Here is a 19,905-nt window from a genome sequence, read left to right as displayed (position 1 = left end):
TCCCTACCCCCCCGCGCACGCGCCAGCAGCCCCTCCCTCGCTGCTTGTTTTGGAGGCGCGCGTGGTCCTCTCCCATTGGGCGCCGCCCCGCCCCGCCCCAGCCCCGCCGCGGCCGGGGGTTGCGCGCGCGGACTACAGCTCCCGGGATGCCGCGCGGCTGCCGGAGGAGCGGGTGCTTGGGCGGGCGGCGGCGGCTGCGTGAGAGGACGGGGTGCGCGCGGCGGTGCTGTGGCGGCGGCGGCGGCAGCCGCAGCCGCGCGCGGGCAGGTTAAGGTGAGCGCGGCGCCCTCGCCCGACGGGAGGAGACGCTGCCACCGCCGCCGACCCTCGGTTCGTCCCTCTCCTTCCTGTGGCGGCGGCGGCGGCTGCTGCGCGGCGCGGCGGGGCGAGGGCCGCCCTCCCCTGTCAGCCGCGGCGGGCGGAGCGGCGGCGGCAGCATGAGCGGCGGCGGTGCCGTCCGGAGCGCAGCGGCGAGGGCGCGGTTGGCAGCGCGGCTGGTGGCGGTGCTCAGCTGCGTCCTGACAGCGGAGGCCCAGGTAGGAGCCAGCGGCGGGTGGGGCGGTGCGGGGCCGGGCAGGCTGCCCCACTGCTGCGTGGACTGAGGGGAAGGGGAGCAGAGGTCCTGCCTGTCTCGGACTGGAGGAGGCGCTGAGGGCGCTCCGGAGGGGCGTGGGGGAGAGGGCGGCTTCGGGCCGTGTCTTGTGCAGCTTCGCCGGCGGACAAGTCTGGGGGGCCCTCGCTGAAGTCCGCAGCCCACGTCCTGCCTGTCCGCTACCCTGCAGTTGCTACTTGCTGGGATCCGGCCCGGGGCCGGGCCGTTGGGTGCCTCCGGTCTGAGGGGCCCCGCTGCTACAGTGAGGGGAGAAGTTGGTTGGCCTGGGAACTACGGGTAGTACCCTTATGTAACGGTCCAACTACACGGAGGAGCTGTTTAATCCAGGTAACACTGCTTGCTGCCCGTGGGGTGTTGTCTTGAGGAGCTCTGGGTTGGGTCGTACCCTTGGCTTTAGGCAGAAACTTCGGTGTCCTTATGAAGTCTATCAGAAACCGTGTATTTGAATGGTAATATCAGGATTGGCTTGCGTTTAGGTCGTGTCTGTTTGACCATGTTACGGAGAAGGATGAGAATGCTCCTTTTTTCAGTAAACTGCCTTCATAGCTTCAGAAGGACAAGTGCCTGTAGTTGCGAGTTTGCTATTCAGCAGTATGACTGTGACTGAAATAAGCTGGTGGCAAGTAGGGAAAGATTCCACCTGGGCCAAAGACATTAGAGCGAGTTTATAGGGAAGTACGATGTCCACGTGCAACGAAGTGTGTCTTCTGCATCTGATTATTATTTTTCTTATATTTTCTAAATATCTGCTTTATATAATGTGCTGTTTTGTAAGTGACCATCCAAGGCAGTGACTAGATAGCATAGATAGCTTTTATTGCAGGTTTTTTTGTTGTAAATTGAGCTTTTCTCAGTTTAAAAATCCCTTATCTTAGCAGCTATTTTAGCGTAACTAAATGCTAATTGAATTGGTATTCTTAAAGAAGTCATTAACAAACTGGCATGGTTTGCTTATGACGCTTGGCAGAGAGATTGGTTGTTGCTGTTTCATAAAATTGCTAGCATATCATATTCAGAGTTTAAATACCTAGAATTTTACTTGTGCAGGGAAAAGTAAGCTAGCTCTTCATGCTTGGAGTCATGTTACCTATAGCTTCTCTCTCGTTCTGCAGCTATGGCAAAGTAAAACGTTAAGGAACAAAACAAGGCATCCCAGGTGGTCTTCTAATTGTTGAAGCAATTAAAATACAACAACCTGATAACACTAATAAGGTTGTTTGTATGAATAGACTGCTTGTTAGCGTTGGTTCAGGTTTTTCTTAATGTTGAAGTGCTGAATACGTTTCTCTTTCCAGATTTCATAAGGAGAAATTGATGCAGGTTGGATGTTGACCTTTTCTCCTGAAAGGTTGATTTATCTCAGAGAAGATAAGTTAGAAGTTTAATATCTCCAGTACAGCTCTTATATCAGTACAAGAACTAAACTAGGTTTGACAACACATGGAAATACTTTGATAAGCACATTGAACATGTAGAAGAAATAGCAGCTATTCAAGGTCAGACGACTTCTTGAACACAAATTATAGTAGGCTAATGCTTTTAGAGTTTATCACAGAGTTCAAAGTAATTACCAGATGAAAAGAAAGCTTGATACTTGGCCATTGTAATAAAAGTTGTGATAATTTACAGTACAGTTTAGCTTTGTATTTGTGGACTAAGTTAACTAGTATAGTTCAGTTAAAAAAAGGCATAATACCAATTGTGTGAATAGCAGAGTAGGTCTTGCAATATGTTATCTTGATGTCTCCAGTTCGAAAAGGAATTCACTGGAAGATCAGGTGTTGACAAATATGAAACAATTTTCTGCATGTTCTTAGAGTGTTCCATCATTAGACAAGTGAGAGCGCTGAATACTACACCTGGACTAATAACAAAAACCTCTAACTGGCCTACTTGAAGCCTGTGTTGCTGTTGTATTAGTGTGCTGTGAATGGGCTCCACTGATGTGCAATATTGGTGTTTCATGTGTGCTGTCAAACCATTTTGTAAATTGTGGTTTGGTACAGATATAGCCTAGTTTAATTTTAGAGCATGCCTTCCAAGGAAACATTGATTTTGCTGTTTAATGTATACAGGGAGCTAACTGTTCCAGTTTTGAAAAAGTTGTTGGAAAGAGATGGAGATTTTCTTTTGCTCTTGTTACTCTAAAGTAATTTTTCTCTTAATAAAGAGTTCTAGATTTTGGGGAGGGTTTACTTCTGAAACTTCATAATGTTCTAAGTAAACTGTACAGTGTTTTGAAAGATGTTCTTAGAATAGAGATTTTATCAGAGACATCTGGCAAAGGTGTGACCTCCATTAGTTTGCCATCTTAGTTGAATAAAACGATTGCAGCTTTTTATTTTTCCATGGGATTTGACACTGAGTGTAACTCCTGCATGTTTATTTGGAACATTTTCCCCTGAAAAAGCATTTTCAGTTTTGCATAGATGGTAAAAATATTTTTGTAAGCAGTGAATAGCTTCATGAGGTGGTCATCAAAGTAGTTTTCTACTCTTTACCTTCTGAGTCCAAAGAAAATTTCTTGGATCTTTCCTACTGCTTTCAGCTTAATAAATTATTGCTGTTCACGCAAGGTTTATTCTGTTTATACAGTTTGATAATATTTGAGCAGAATGTTCAGAGTTACCTTTTTGCCTTTTTATATTATGATGAAATATACTGTTTGTTTTGTGGCATGGTGTTACCTGTAAGGACTGCAAAATTAATTTCTGCCTATGTGTGATCAATAAGAAAATGTGAAATTTGTCATGAAATCATTATAGATTAAAATGCATGGGGTGTTCATTTCTGTAAATATCAATAATAACTAGTTTTGTCTTCTGACTTTGAAGTTGGCAGTCATGTGGGCTGTGAGCTTTCTTGGCTTTGTGCAAAACCTGTAATTGCACATAGGCTCTTTCATAGCTGTTTGCCCAGGTCTGAAGTTAGATAACATTAACGAGGCAAGCATAACAGCATGGAAGACTTTGGGTAAAGTAACTTCTCTAAATGAGTTTTACTTCATTGCCATATCTGCTCTGCAGAATTATGACAGCCTATTTAGTGCTTCAGGAAAAGAGGATCTACATAAGGTGAATTTTCTACTTAAATGCTTTATTGCTGTACCCTCACCTCTTTATTCTCACAGGGAGTTGGGGGAAATACATTTTCCAGGCCTCCTTTGTGCTTCATAAAAGAGCAGAAGCCTACAATTTGGTTTCTAGTGACTTTTACATCAAGCTTGGTTATATAAGAGTATCTGTTTTGTAAAGTAGTGGAGTGATTTATCATGCATAAAACAGATTAGATGATTTTGTAATCTCATCTGTGAAAACTGTGGAGAAGAAAAAGCTACAAAATATTTTTTGTCTCCTTTTGCACATAACCTTTTAATAGTTAGAAGTTCTTCTAAGCCTATGCAAGATATAAGATGTGTGGGCCTTGCTATTTTATATGCTTCCGAGGCCATCATTTATGTCAATGAATTTCCTGTCTGGCTAAAGAATAGTAGGTAGCTAACAGCAGTGTTTGGTCCCATTCCCTTAGATACAGTCTAAAGCCTTCAAACTTATGTTTGAAAGGCCTTTCAAACATGTTTGTAGTTGTTTAAGAAGCTATGCCTAGGAGTAGTTAGTTCAGATTTAATGAAATTTATCATACAAATGTTCATAGAATCACACTTTCAGGGCTTCTGCCTTTCACTAAGGTGCTGTCAGGGTCTCGGCAAGAGTGTTGCCGTATCTTAGCCTGCTGAGTTGGGCCTGTCCTCTCTGCTGCTTGCACAGTCCTGCCTTCCTCTCCTGTACTGGCAGCAGCGCTTCTGCACTTGTGTGCACTCTTTTTTGTAGAGGTGATCTTAAGCTAGTGCAGTACCTTGAACCAGCTACTGTCCTGGCACAAGAAGAGCGAGGGAACCTGGAAAGTTCAGACTTAGTTTCACAACAGATTGACAGCCTTACAATACAGGTGCCTGCACCTCCTTTTCCTAGTATTTCTTTGTAGAATTTAACTGTGAAGTTACTAGCTTCTTGGGTGCCAAAGTACCTATTCCCCTTTCTCCCATGCCTCAAGAGACTAGCTGGAGTGTTCTTACACTTTGAGAAGAATTAGAAAAATAAGATGACAATGCATGACTGGATTTTTTTTTTTTAAGCAATTCAACTAATGAGCGTTTGGTAGGAGAATACTTGGTATGCAACTCTGGTGTGCTAATATACCATGTATTCATAGTTTGGAAAAATCTTGCTGCTCATTCTGCAGAAAGTTTTATATGCTGAATCTGTCAACAAATTTCAGGGCTGAAAGTGTTAAACTGGCTAGCATTGATTCAGCATTGTGTTTGGACGTGGACTTAAGCTCGGAAAAAGTGCTAAGGTTTGTTATTTTCTAATTCTTAGTAAGGTATGTTGTAGAGTATTTTAATGATGAGAAATAAATTATTTGCTATGGAACTGCATTTCACTAGTACTTCTTTTGACTGCCATCTTTTTCTCTTTAGAGGATTTTTCTGTAATTAATATTGCATTTCTTGATTAAAAATAAATTTTAATGTATTTTTTAATAGCTCACAGGAGTCCTGGATGATTGTTTATGTGACATAGAAAGCATCGATGACTTCAATACTTTCAAGATCTTCCCCAAAATACAGAAACTGCAAGAACGTGATTACTTCAGATATTACAAGGTACAATTAGAATGGTACTTTCCTGAATAATTTAAATAAAATCCAGAAAATATAGGAAGGATTACATATCAAACCAACTTGTCTATATTAAGTTGTCTTTTAGGAGCGCACAGCTCTTTAATTTGGTTGTAGCAGATTTTCAGTCCCTGACAGTTGTGTTGGTAATAAGTCATGTTTGCTGTGTTAATCCTGGAGTTAGTGACAGTAAATCATGACTGCTTTCATTCAACTGGGAAGTGGTAATTTTAAAGGTAATATCTTTGTATTGCTGCATCTAGAAAAGGATTATATAATAGCAACTTTCTGACAGTGCAGTACTTGTCTTCTAAGAAATGTGTGCAATTTGAAATGGAAATATTGCAATGGTTTCCTTTTCTTATAAGTTGCTGTCTTAGTTCTGATTTTAGTGTTTGCTATTTAGAGAACCGTTATTCCTTTGAAAAATAGGTAAAACTACTCAATTTTCAAGTAGTATGTAATATCACATTTTTAAAATTCTAAACATTTTTTTCCAACGTATTATAATCTGATGAGCAAAATAAGACTTTGAAGCCTAATACTTCTGTTTTCAGATATGCTTAACTTGAGAATGAGTTTGCATTTTGACTGAGCTGATCAGAGGGTTGCCTGCCTCTGGAAAAAGGAGGCTATGCTCCTTTAGGGCAGACTGTCCTGCCTCTTTCCTACTTTTAGCTCTTGGGCTTGTCTGCACTTTAGGCCAACGCATCTCTAACCTGGTAGATTTTTAGTTCGGATGTTTGGGTTTGGTGGTTGGCTGTTTTGGGTTTTTTTTCCCCAGGACATAGCAAGTTATGTAGCTGATCTGGAATCAGACAAGTATTAAACTCATGCAAGATTGAGTTATGAATGTGAGGAAGGAGAAAAAAAACTAGAATCTTCCCTTTCTAGTCTGAGTAAGCAGTAATGTGTAACTTCACCCTGAATCTCCTCCTGCTACATGATACAGTTCTAACTTCACTTTTCAGGAGAAACAAGGTATGTGCAACTTCGGTGATAATACATCACATAGTAATTAGATTCTCCAGAGGCCACAGAAAAATACAAAAAGTATTTGAAGAGGAGGAGCAACAGGTATACAAGGTTTTATACAACAGTAATTTCATCCTGCAAATTTAGAGCTAATCTTAATTTCACTAGCAGTTCCGCAGATCATACTTTAATGGTGCGTTGCAATCCTACCTCATCTTTCATACTGATCTTCCTAATAGATGGGCAGTTACAAGGGCCAGTGTGCAGTCTGCCCATCACCACGGATTATTTAGTATTTCCAGGTGTGGCAGGGAAGAATTTGTGTTGAACAAACTGAATAAGTCGGAATGTCTTTCCCCTTTGCCCTCTGAATAAGCAACAGAGTTTTTTTTATATCCCTGCACAGAATCATGGAAGTGCTGTTAAGCACATAGATGGATGTGGAAATTGTGAGGGAAGACAGTGATCATCTAGGTCAACTACAGTGTAGCTAAATACTGAATAAACATAGGGGGAGTATACTTGTCTGGGAGTGAAAACACTCCTACTCTGAAGTAATTTAATTTCTAATAGGAATTTGGATCATGAACTTCTGTAACTACGGTCACAGTATTCCCACTGTGTTACTAGTTCAACAGCCATAAAAGAACTCACACATTAATGTATAATACTGAATGGACTAGCTAGTTTAAAGGCTGAAGAAAACTTTCTTTTTAAAGTCTTGCTGAAATTGTGCTAGGTGGTTTCTAGATAGTGCAACACTTCTCAATAAAAGAAATAAAGCAATAAGAAATTTTGTCTCTGTATAGTTTTATGCATCAAAGCACACAGACTATAGAAGCTTCATGATAAGGAATCTAGCTTTTAATCTGTGGCAAGTATTGAATAATACTGTAAACAATAATAATGAAATCTAATATTTCAGACCCTGAAGAAAGTAGAAGGATGTTCTATAGAGTCAGTGCATGTTTGGTATTGATTAAAGTACAAGTGCTATACAGGCTCAGTTTGTCTCAGAAGTGTGTGCGCACACTGGTTTTTAGCACTCTTGGATCATTCTGGGACTAGTATATCTTGATTTGCAGGTGTTTTTTTTCTAATTAATCTGCAGTTTAGACAGCAGTGTTATTTACAGTGTTCCTATGTGTAAGAATGGTGGCTGCCTAGTTATTTTCGTCTTCCTAAGTGTTAGTGGTTTTTATTGTTAGTTTACTTTGAAGAAGGTTGTAGTCTAACTATGTTAGCTGGTTGGGTTTTTTGGTAGAAGTTGTGGGAGGGACATGTTTTAGATAATAGGTCTTACTGTGAAGGTGATGTAAAATGTAACACTTTTTTTGTGCTTTATTTAAAAAAAGATGGTGAGTGAACAGGTATGAAAGATTCTAAAATTTTATGTATTTTTTTTCTAGGGATAGTGTTTGTGGATTGAATAGAGGAATTGGAATGTGGATTCTGGATTGAATAGAGGAAATTGGGGGGGTGGGGAGCAACCTAAAATCTCTGCTTTTAATGTATCTGTGCTAGCATGGCTTGAACTGTGACTAGAAGATAGTTGTCATCACTCCCAAGAAGTCATACCATCTGCTTAATGTCGTTAGGTTTTTTTTTGACTGAGGAATCTCTTTAACATTTTAACACTGAATTAATAATTCCCAGTCGTGCTGAATAAGTACATCAAAATGGAAACCTGGAAAGCAGTCTTTCCTTCATATGTTATATAGCAGTTAACTTTGTATGCGTGTTTTGAAAATACAGAAGGAACTTACTTGCTGAAAGGTTTGGTAGAGGAATTCAGTATATTAAAGGGCAGTTGAGCAAGTTTTCCTCTTTGGGGATCTTTTGTGGTATTGATAGAACATTTGAAGAGTTTTTCTTCAGACAGAACAGACAGGACATTTGAGTTCAGTTGCCAATTCTTTGCCAGAGGGGCTGCTCTGACACTACTGTACTAGATGTTTATGCTGTTTCCTGTCTGTTTCTCCTTATGTAAAGTGAAAGTGTAGGTTATAAACTACATGAACTAGAAAAATGTTCCTACGTGTTTTACTGAAGACTAAAATGATGTTTGGTCTCAATCTTCTAACCTATTAGGTATAACAAAACCACTGTTCTTGATAGTGTGTGAACTATTAATTTACTGTACAGCTTGTAGGTATTCTTTTCCATAAGATAGCATAAGGATTAGTTTTCTGACTTAAGATTTATAGATTTCAGTAATTCCTGTAAGCACATTTATAATTCTTAAATTTTTGTGTTGAAACTGCTCTAGGGCCTGATGCCATCCTTGGGGTATTAGGCTTCATTTTACAGTGCGTTTTATATAACTTTTGCTGTGTCTGACTACAGAATCAAATTCAGTATCTGCAGCAGTTTCAAGTAAGAAGTGATACATCAAATCATTCAAGACTTAGTTTGTTGGATATAAGTAGTGACTTCAGTCAAATGTCTTGATTGAATAGTATTTATCAACAGAAGAAAACTAGTACAAGCAGTGCTAAAGGAACACAAAGTAAAAGAACAGAGGTAACTTTTGTTTTCCATGTGTGTGTTTTTTTTTTTATTTGAAAGTTTTAAAACTGATTTTTTTATCTGAAAATAGTAGTTGCTGCTGAGAATGAATGTTTTGTATTTTGTTTGTAATGTTAGATTTCAAAGATTCTTCTGCACTTCTGCAATGTTTCTGGTTGTTCATGCAGGAGAACCTTTAGTCTGTAGTCTTCAGTTTAGGAGTGATGAGTGAGGTCAAAGTGTTTTTTATCACTAATGTTTGTTAGTATGTATAAGGCTGATGTAAAGGAAAACTGGGTTTTGTTTTTTCTTTACTGACTTTTACGTTGACAAACCAAGTGAAGTGTAGTGAAGTGTTTGAATCTCTTGCCATGTGTAGGGTATACTAATGTATGTATGCCTTTATTGTGCCATTTGATGACAAATAGGAGCACTAGTCATCACAGGATTTGCTGGTAATGTTTCTGAATGTTCTCTTCATTATTCATATTTGTACTCTATCAGCTGTCTAATTTGAGACCATTATGATACTCGTTCTTCCTTGACTAGCTATGATGTGTAGTAATGATTGCCTGGTTTTATTGCTTGAAATCTGAAATCATCCAAGCACTTACTTGAATTAGTAAACTTGTGCACTAGTCTGTCCTCCATCAAATCTGCTCTGGGACCCCCAGCATAAGAAGGACATGTACCCGCTTGAGTGGGTCCAGAGGAGGCCAAGAAGATGATCAGGGGGCTGGAGCACCTCCCCTGTGAGGACAGGCTGAGAGAGTTGGGGTTGTTCAGCCAGGAGAAGAGAAGGCTCTGGGGAGACCTTATAGCGGCCTTCCAGTACTTAAAGGGAGCCTACAGGAAAGGTGGGGAGGGACTCTTTATCAGGGAGTGTAGTGATAGGATGAGGGGTAATGGCTTTAAACTGAAAGAGGGTAGATTTAGATTAGATGTAAGGAAGAAATTCTTTACTGTGAGGGTGGTCAGGCATGGGAACAGGTTGCCCAGAGAGGCTGTGGCTGCCCCCTCCCTGGCAGTGTTCAAGGCCAGGTTGGACGGGACTTTGAGCAATGTGGTCTAGTAGAAGATGTCCCTGCCCATGGCAGGGGGGTTGAAACTAGATGATCTTTAAGGTCCCTTCCAACCCAAACCGTTCTATGAAATGTATTTTCTTGATCAGTATAGTACACGTACAACTGACTGTAACCATTTTAGAGCTGCATATGTCTGATGTGCCTTCTTTTTAGTAGTTTATTTATGGCTTTGAAGTTATATTAGTGGTGAGAGATTTAATTTGTGCTTTAATATAAGATGTGTTTGTGTCCACTGGAGACCATTATCACCAACAATTCCACTGCAGCAAGCTTCAGCTTATATACTCAGAGGGAGAGTAGTTCAACCGACCAACCAAACCTTCGCGAACCCCCCCCAAACTTAAAATTACTAAATTTAACCCTTTTTCCTTGTATCCTCTCCTTTAATTTGAAAGGATTTCCTGATACTGAGAACTCTTTCTTTTAAAATTGCCTTATGTAAATATTGATTGTGAACTTTTGTTTTTGTGTGTTTAGGTCAACCTAAAGAGACCATGCCCATTTTGGGCTGATGACGGCCATTGTTCTATCAAAGATTGTCATGTAGAGCCTTGTCCTGAGGTATGGATCAAATAATATAAAATAGAAAAAGGTTATTTGGTTAAAAAGTTCGCTAATTTGCAGTGACTAAAACTATACTAACAATATTTACTAATGAGAACTTAAATATAAGTAAAAGGGAGACAATAAAATTATTTTCCATTTCAAAAATAGAAATATAACCAAAGTATTTTAAGGTCTTAGTCATTTTACCAGTAAAACAAATAACTTTAAGTCTCTTCTAAGCTCTAGCACTGTTTTGGATATGACATGTTGAGAAGGTAAAGGAGCAAGTTAATTATTTAAAAACAAATTTGCTTTGACTACTGTAGGAGTGATACTTAATTTGTAGATTTTAATCAAGCATAATCATTTCTGTGAACAGTGTAAAAACCGTGATCTATTTTTTGCTTTTAGAGCAAAATACCTGTTGGAATTAAGGCTGGGAGCTCTAATAAAGTAAGTAGTAATTTATTTTCCAACTTCTTTCTGTTTTTTTTTAATCTTAACATTGCAGTAGCTGTGTGACTTTATTACAAACCTTCAGTCTTGGCATAGTGATGAAATTGTTACCATAATTGATCAGTTCATGTATGTGGTGTTACATTTCTACTTTTATAGTGTAATAGTGTTTCCGATATAGCTGGTACTGTCATGTCATTCTGAGCCTGTCATAGCTTGAGACCTGGTGCAGACTGAATCAATGAATGACCAGGGACATCAGTATGTGGCCACAGAATGCCAGATGCAAAATTCTTTGTTCATTTCTGAGTATGGGCCACCTTCTATAAAGCCATGGGCTTTTGCACAGATGCAGTAGCAGTGCAGTCTTTTGTAAGAATCATATATAACCACAGCCTCTTAATGTTAAAGAACCTGAATGATTACATGTAGTTTTGCCATGTCTAATCTTGAGCAGGTCATCAGTCTAAAGATGATTTGGTCATTAGTCTAAAGACAATTTAGGCTAAAGTGGTCAGCACAAGCTTAAGTAGTCAGTGTGTGCTGTTGGCTTTTGGTTGCTTCTCTCCAAGCCATCCTTCCTAGATCACCAAGTGATCTTAGCAAAGCCAAAAAAGTAAAGAGGGTATATACGCCTAAAAAAGAGGTCAGAGCAGAAAAACAAACAACCCTCCCCAACCCCCAGATCCCAAATACAGTGCCCAAGAGTGAGGATTTTAGCAGTTAATGGGATAAAGGTGCCCTAGTGAGAGATCTTCCTGTTGAGTGCCTTCGCTGTGTTGTAGACTTACACTGACTCTTGCTTAACTACTGTATCTCCATCCTTCCCAGTACTTTCCGCCTCATTGGGCAGCTGTAGTTGCTGCTTGCCTTACCTCAGTGTAGTTCACCATACCATAAATGACCACTGGCATTAAGTTTAGACTTTACACCAAGAGAGATTAGCAACGATAGCTGAGAGGAATACTTCATCATGAATTGATGACTTCTGTATCCTGCTGTCATGAACACTGCAGGCAAGTCTGTCCAAACTTCAGCTCAAGAGGAAGTCTTGTCTCCTGTTTATATGTATATTGTTAAGCTCACTCTGAAGTAAAGTGTGCCTCTTCATTTAAAGGTTTCTGGTGATCAGAGAAGAAACATCTTTCTCACTGACATGACTTTAAATGTCAGTCATTCACCATTTCAGCATAAGCAGCAGTAGTCATTCTCAGAAAACTTTGGCACTATCTCTGGGCAGAAGATCTTGGGTTTTAGCTGGATAATCTGTTGTCTGTCCTCTGTTTCAGTGACTCTGTTCGCTTCCAAGCTTCATTGTAGAGAAACTGACTCCTGGAGTACCGTAATGCCTCCTAAAGAGGTATTTTAAGACTTTAAAGACTGTTTTAGAAAGGATTCTTTTAGTAGGCATTTGAGCTTCCTGACTGATTAATCTTGAGACCCATAAGTAAGATGTTAATTAGTAGCCAAAGAGTATGCTGTTCTTAAGATACTTCACATGAGCATACTGAATTGGATTTTGGAAGTGAATGATCAGCCACCCTTTGCTTTCACCACAGTAAAGAAACTGGTATATTTGCTGGTGTATTTGCTACAGTTTTTTCCTTTGAATTGCCTTGTAGATTGTTGCAACCAACTACAGTACTGAAAGTTGGGCAATTCTGCACCTTTAATCTGTAGTAGAACAAAGGCACTAATATCTGCTGCTGCTTTGTCAGAAAATGAAGTATTTCTGCAGGAAAATTGTCATCAGGACTGACATAAGTCTTACCTACACCATTTTCTTACTACTTATGATTCAGTTAAAGATCTTTCTTAGACCCAATTAAAAATTGACAATCTCATTTAATATCCTTTTTAAGGAAACATCAAACTCATTTTAGTATGAATGTTCTGTTTCAAGGACTCTGCAAGTACTGTGCTATTAGCCTGTGCTTGGTCCATTTGAGAAAGCCCTGCGTCTTGTGGATTATCCTTAAAATGTTGGTTTAAAGAAAAAAAAAAAAGGTGTTTTCCTCTGTGGACATACCTGTCCAGTTGCTGTCTTTCATCCTGATAGTGTCTGCCTTGGAAAGGTGAAAACAACCAAAGGCATCATTTTAATCATGAGAGCTATAATCTCTTGAGTAGATATACTCAGGGTAGAATCCTGTGGAGAAGTTTTCTGTGGTCTAAGTGCTTGGCTTCTGTGCAGTTTCCTATTGCCCTTTTCTCCTAATGTAGATGAGCCTGTAAACTTCTAGCTTGATTTAGGCTTTCCTGGGGCATTTTTTTGTTTGTTTGCTGAACCATGGAGAGAACAGTTCTTCTCTTGAAAGCTCATCTACCCACAAAGACCAGGGTTACACTTGTGCAACTTCCCCACAGAAGTGCAGTTAGCAATAGAGGATCTCTTTTTAATTCTTGGCACCAATGTAAGCTTTTTGTAACGGTGCTGGAAAGGCACAAAGTAGTTTCCCTTTCTGTAGTCTTGTTTCATTTGAGCTGTAATCACATTTTGGGGGGCTAGATATTAAAGAACTGCTGTATGAGTCTTTGAAGCAAGGAACAGGATGCAGTAACTTAAGGTTACAACATTTAATTTATTATTTTACTTCCTGCCCACTTATTTTCGTTTTCTCCTGGAAGCTGCTCTTAGGAGATCCTGCTTTGGGAGAAAGAGACACTTTATCCTGATCTAGGTCACAGAGCACTGATCCAATAGCTGTTACTGTCAAACGCTGGACAGTAGTGAAGCCTGGAAACCTGTTTTGAGACTTGAATGTTCATTCTGTTTGAAACCTTAAATTTAGATTTATGTTCTTGGCAATAATTTTTTTCACTTCAGGGTAGGGATTGGTTTGCAACTCCAGGCATGCAGAATGTTTACTTCAGCATCTCAGTATGTTACTTCATCAGCAGTATCTGTTTCATTCTAGGTCAGATCCATTCCTTGTTCAGATTTTTCATTTAACATCCATATGATGCTGAAGAATGAGCCCCCACAACTGGCAAATCCAAGAAAATTGAGTGAGAAGTTCCTTCTAGAGTAAATATTTGTTACGGGCAGAGCCCCTAACGAGGTTTAAATTATTTGGGGTTTTTAATCTCCTTCATTTCTTTGGTCCTCAGTAGGTTCTGCTATTTTTTTTTTTCTTGTATTGATTCTGGCAAATGCATTTTTAAAGCAAGTCATTTTGCTTACTCATCTGAACAGTTTTAATTAAATCCTTTTTTGAGAAGTATTGTGATACGTATTGTGGTGGTACTTTGCCTCTGGCATCTTGACCACAAGTCTGTCCTCAGAAATAAACTATTTTCTTTCTTTTAAAATCTATCAAATTATTATTTGCTATTTCTGAAGGGTTGACCAAAGCCTTTAGCTTGTGTTTTTATTTTGAGCTGGTTTTGGGTAGTAATCCTTCATGTCATTATGTGCCCTGAAGTGAAGGGAAGCCAGCAGTGTGGCTTTATATAAGATATTGGTTACTAAACATTAAATCACTTTCTGTATTTCTTAAGGACTGTGATAAGGTAGAAATCTGTGTAAACTTAAGGCCCAGTCCGCAAGCACACACACGCAAAAAAAACCCCAACCCCAAAACCCCCAAAAAGAGGAAATTGGGTTTTGTTTATCTTTTGAGAGGACAGATACTATCTATTATGTTCTAAAACTGTTACGAGGGGTTTTTTGAGCTTTAAGCTGACAAACAATAAATTCCCTGCTGACATGACCGTATTATTGTAGAATAGTGGAATTTAATCTTTAATTCTTCAAATATTTTCCGTAGAAGTATTCTAATAGTAAGTCTATTTTAGTAGTTTACTTTTTTAAAAAATAATGTAGAATCAGAGTTCAGCTTAAATACTTCAATTCTGGCTTTAATGTAATTAAAATGTCAGTTCAACTTGAAAAGCCTCTCTTTCAGACCTGTGCACATCTAAAGCATGCCAATGAATAGGATTAAATGACACATGAGGGGAAAATGACCAAAACTTGATACATTTTCCTACTGAAATGACCAATGAAAGTTGGGGTATGATTATGCTTGCAAAATACAAGGTATGTTTATAGGTATGACACTGCTTGTCTTCCAAGGTCCTTTTACAAGAATGTAAATAAGTATCTGAAACACTTCAGAACTCCATTTATTTTAAACAAACAAACAAAACCAAAAAAGCAAAGCATTTTAACCTATTTAGCTGAATTTTCTGTGGTAGTTAAATCCACATATCGAAACTGGCCTGATGAAATTAGGTGAAGAAAAATAGAAATAAGAAATGTTCTAGAGTTACTTACTGCTTCTAGAATCTGAGAATTTTCCCTGATACTAGCCGATTCACTGCTAAACCTAGAAGCACCTATTCTCAGAGAATTTTAGCTGTTTCATTTGTATATTAAATATTAACTCTCTTACAGTATTCAAAAGCGGCAAATAATTCCAAAGAATTGGAAGACTGTGAGCAAGCTAACAAACTGGGAGCAGTTAACAGTACCTTAAGGTATGCTGCGATTTACAACAATAGTACAAAAAGAGTAACAAAGGAACATTTCATTTTGTCGATGTTGTTTTTTGCAATTTTGTTCTTCATTCTTTCCATACCCCATTAGAAAGTAAATGTGAAATGATGCAAGAACATCTGAAGGTAAAGGTATTAAGTGATAAGCAGACTTTCTTGTTTTTTTAAAAAAAAAAAAAAAGTACACTTTGAAAGAGGTATCTTACAGCATCAAGAATCGGAGGAAACTTGCAAATAAACCCAGCTTTTTTTCTACTTTTTACCAGTATCAGTCTTTGTTCTTGATGGCTGTGCTGGGTTAAGGGATTCTGTCCTGCTCTGTCCCTCTGTTACACTGACGTGCTTGTTTGTGATCATTCAGTGAACTACATCAGGGAGCTTGTGAGTTACTTTTGTTGTTGGCAAAGTTATTTTTGGCTTGGATCAATTCCCTGATCTTGCTTATTGTATGGCACAGTCAAGGTTGGGTGGGAGGAATTCCACAGGATGGTGTTGCCCCTGAGTAGCAAAGTGTGTGGAACAGCACTTAGAAAAACTTGCATTCTACTAGATTGTCCACCTTTAAAAAGTAAAAATAGAAAAATTAGTTCTTTGCTTTTGTTGGGGAGATGTGGTGTCTTTGGCCACAGATTTCAGCTGTTCTACCTGATAAGAGATGTTGAAACTCTTTTCTGTCATCTGAGGAAAATGGGACTGCTACGAAAAAGCAACTGCTTCTGCCTGGTGTGTGGTGTTTTAAACCAAACTGGGTAGAGCCCTTATCCAAGGTTTTTAAAGGGGAAATAAGAAACTATTACATTTCTTTCAGTCTTGTAGGGCAAAAGAATATGAAATTGAGTACACATAAGGAGAGCTAAAGAGAATGCCTTTTGTGAGAGCAGGATAGATGATTAAAGTTGAGAGAGGGCAGGTAATGAATCCTGCAAGTGTGGGAAGAGTATGTGCATTTTAGGCAAACCGCCTTGTTCTCTACCTAGCAGTGCATCATCCTCACGGGTTTGGGTTATTTTCCTTTATCAACTGTATTTCTTGTGATTATCAAATCTGGCTTGCTAGTAATTACTGGAGAAGTTCCTCACCTAATGCCAAGTATAAAGTCTCCTATTCTGATTTGGCAGAAGGTTAGAAATGCATTTTGTTACAGAATTGCCTCTGTTTGTAGAATTGAGCTAGTACTGATTTGATCAAACGGAATAGTTTTCATTATTTCAAGGTGCTTTACCCAAGAGCAGAGTTTCCAGTCTTACCTTTGCTTACATTTTGCTGTCAGTAGTGTGGCATAAGTAGTTCTGTGCTGCACATATGCACAGAAGAAAGCATTCAGATTTTGGCACTGTGTTTCGTAGTGTGGGAACTTCAAAGTACTTGTCTCTCTGGTACAGTACACCTTTGAAAGTGCTAGGCTGAGTGGAATACCATTATTATTTAAAAGGCTTAAGTCAAATCATATTCTTAGAGTAATTTAGCTTGGAAGGAGTGTTTAGACATCTGGTCTCCCACTAAAAAGCAAGCCTAGCTATTGTAGATGTCATTAAAAGTACAGGTTATCAAAATATGATGATTCCTCCCCCCCCTCCAAATGACAGCTGCTAAAGTGGTACTTTGAGAAGTGTTAAAAATGTATGCTATGAAAGTATTTTACCAAGCTCTTACTGAAGGAGAAGTCACTGCCGCTGCACAGTTTGTTCAAATAATGCTGGTGAAATCTTTCTTGCTGTCTTAACATCAAGACAACTTTATAAGTATTGCAGTGGATGCCTGCTTGAATCTCTGTGGAGCTAACAAGTGGTAACTCACATATTCCTGCGTTTCAGATACAGTAATTCAGAATTCAGTTTCAACTGCTATATGTGGATTGTGTTTCTTTTGGTAGCTCTTACTGATGTTGTTTATTTAAAAGTGTAAAATCAAATGTATTTTTTTCCCTTCAGTAACCAAAGTAAGGAGGCTTTCATTGACTGGGCAAGATACGATGATTCACAGGATCATTTTTGTGAACTTGATGGTAAAATGTTTAAGCTTTTTCAGAGTGTTTGTTTTATTTGCTGTCTCTTAAAAACCACAAAATATTATAGTTTCTCTGCAAATAACCATTTTTAGAAAGTTTTCATTTTGTGCTAAATGGAGATGTGACAGCTCATATCTTAAATGCAAAGAATGCAATTTTTGACAAGAAGCATTTGGTAGTCTACACAACGCACATTCACTGTTACCTCCTGTTAGTATAGGGAACAGGAGACTTTGATGGAAATAAAAAAAAAAAACGTAAATGGGAGGGGGTTAGCATATATTTTTTTAAAAAGCTTCTCACAAGAGTTGCATATAGCACAAATATAAGACAAATTACTTGCAGCTGATTCAGTTTCCTACTACTGTATTATTTTTGTTGCTATTCTACTGTCTGCTTGGACTGAGTTTGTTCCTCTTCCAGCCTTGCTATGCTTCCAAATGATCTCTGCGCTAAATTCACCCTTATTTCTAAGGACTTTCTTATGGTTAAACCATTAAGATACTAGATTGTGTCTTCCCTCTGCTTGACATATATGAGTCTTTTTGTTTGCTTGTAACTTTCAAAGCTCAAAGGAATGTTTTTTTCAGATAAACATGAGAATTGCCAAGTTCAGGAATGACTGCTAAAGGGCTTTTTAATAAATAGCTTAGAAGGCTCTCTATGCTAGGAAGACTTAGGGCATAATGCAAGATGTTTTAATCTACCTTTAGGCTAATGTTTTATGTCACTTGAGAAAGCAGCAGCTGTAGTGGACTTACCAACTGTGGTTCTCTTTCAGCACTTCTGCTGCATCTTATATGTGAAAATTTTCTGTATAAGCTGTTTCTGTAGTAAATAGCGAGCATTACTGTAATCTGAACTGTTACATACAGTAAGCTGCTGTTGTCTCTGCTATCTTCAAGCTACCTACTTAGATTTTTAAGAGGACTCAATAGGGAAAGGTGCAGTTTAGGAGTATTTCATTTAGAAGTAATACTAACTTAAGTAGTTCCTGATTCTACCTCGATTTCTCCTTACATCATGCCCTGCTGAAGGAGGATGTACTGCCCCCAGCTGTGTTCTTCCAGTGCTTTTGCACTGGCACTGGCTCTGGCGTGCATCTTTCTGCATGGTAAGCTGATTCAACTTGAATAGCGGGAAAATAAGTTGGCATCTCCCTCCTATCTCCCAGATTGTTGTGATGAACTGGCTTATCAGGTGAGTTTGTGAGCTGGAGCAGGGAGAGGTGAGAGAAGATAACTTCTGGGAGTGACAGAAGGAGGTACAAACTCTTGTTCTCTTCTTCTCCTCTCTTCCTTGTGGTGAGAGTCAATGTAAGAGTGCTCAACTGTAGCACAAAGCCATATCATCAGTTTTACTTTTTACTTGCTTTTTGTTGGGCTTAATGATAAACTAGATAAGGGAATTGATCTAGCTGAAAAAAACTTCATAACCCAGGTCAGCTTTCCATCTTTCTGTTGCACTGCCCCATAGACTGTGTATGTGGATAATGAGAAGAAAAAGTAGAGACCTGAAATGACTAGGAAGTGTAGGAACTGCTTAGGTTAGCCATGCTGTCAAAGAAATAAATAAACCTGTAATTTCACTTTGTCTCATCTGGCACTCACTGTGTTGTTGTGCGTCTTGTGTCTGTCTCTTTTTGATTTGTTTATGCTACTACTGCTGAAGTGATGCTTAACTGCTCATGCAGAATCATCTCTTCTTTTTAGAGCAGTTTTCACTCTCCTGTTCTGTGGTTTTTTTCAACATCTGAGGAAATAGTGGCACTGCTTGGCCTATACCTATCAATAAGTCTCTAGACTACTGGCTTGGCTTGTATGTAAGGTTTTTTTTAAGCACGAGTCACTCTTGACCTATAATTTCAAAAAGGAGGGAATTCTTCCTGCTTTTTACTGGTTGTAGCTCGAAAGTTATGTTTCTATTCATACCGAGTTTTTAAGCAGAGAGAGTACTGTTTCACAGTTTTCTTTGGATATGTTGCCTAAATTTGTAGTGAACTTTAGAGGGTATAACTTGTTGAAATGCCACTTAAATAACATGTTTCTTGCCATAACCAACAGAGCATTCTGCAATATGCTGAAAGTTTGTTCAGTTAAGCAATGTGATCCAGACTTTCTGCCAGTATACAAGGGTATCTGGGGAAAAAGGGATTTAGCTAATAAATATACAATATGTACCAACTACAGGATGCACTTCTTTGACCTTGTCTTTATTAAGAAGGCCCTGTAGCAGTATACCCATTTCAAATAAGCAACTCCCCCCACCCCCCCCAATTACTGCTGGACAAATAAATCCTGAGTTTGAAATCTATTTAAAACAAAACACTGTTTATATCTTAGCATAGGGCGAGAGAACACATTGCATGACAAGTGTTTATGGTAGAGTTGAAGAAGCCACATAGGTGTTCAGACATTGTAGAAATTATGGCTACATGAGAGACTTTGGTATAAATTATATACTTTTGAGCTTTCTATTTACTGTGTATATTGCTGTATTTTTATGTACAAGGTGTTTGTAATCCAACTAGAAC

The 19,905-nt window shown here is 38.9% G+C and overlaps 1 protein-coding gene across 2 annotated transcripts in view; it reads left to right on the top strand.

Moving 5' to 3' along the window:
• Positions 1–187: 187 nt before the first annotated feature.
• ERO1B (endoplasmic reticulum oxidoreductase 1 beta) overlaps positions 188–19,905 on the top strand; it is a 32,295-nt gene continuing 12,577 nt past the window's right edge. For both annotated transcript variants that reach the window (XM_074863189.1, XM_074863188.1), the window contains exons 1-6: positions 188–536; positions 5,160–5,279; positions 10,340–10,423; positions 10,820–10,861; positions 15,264–15,346; positions 17,296–17,369. In XM_074863189.1, the coding sequence (XP_074719290.1) occupies positions 438–536; positions 5,160–5,279; positions 10,340–10,423; positions 10,820–10,861; positions 15,264–15,346; positions 17,296–17,369 (502 nt within the window). In that variant the 5' untranslated portion in view covers positions 188–437. The remainder of the gene's footprint in view (positions 537–5,159; positions 5,280–10,339; positions 10,424–10,819; positions 10,862–15,263; positions 15,347–17,295; positions 17,370–19,905) is intronic.

This window comes from Strix uralensis, chromosome 3, assembly GCF_047716275.1.
Source record: "Strix uralensis isolate ZFMK-TIS-50842 chromosome 3, bStrUra1, whole genome shotgun sequence".
In the NCBI taxonomy this organism is placed as follows: domain Eukaryota; kingdom Metazoa; phylum Chordata; class Aves; order Strigiformes; family Strigidae; genus Strix; species Strix uralensis.
The sequence above is the reverse complement of the archived record's forward strand: the minus strand, read 5'-3'. Positions and strand labels throughout refer to the sequence as shown.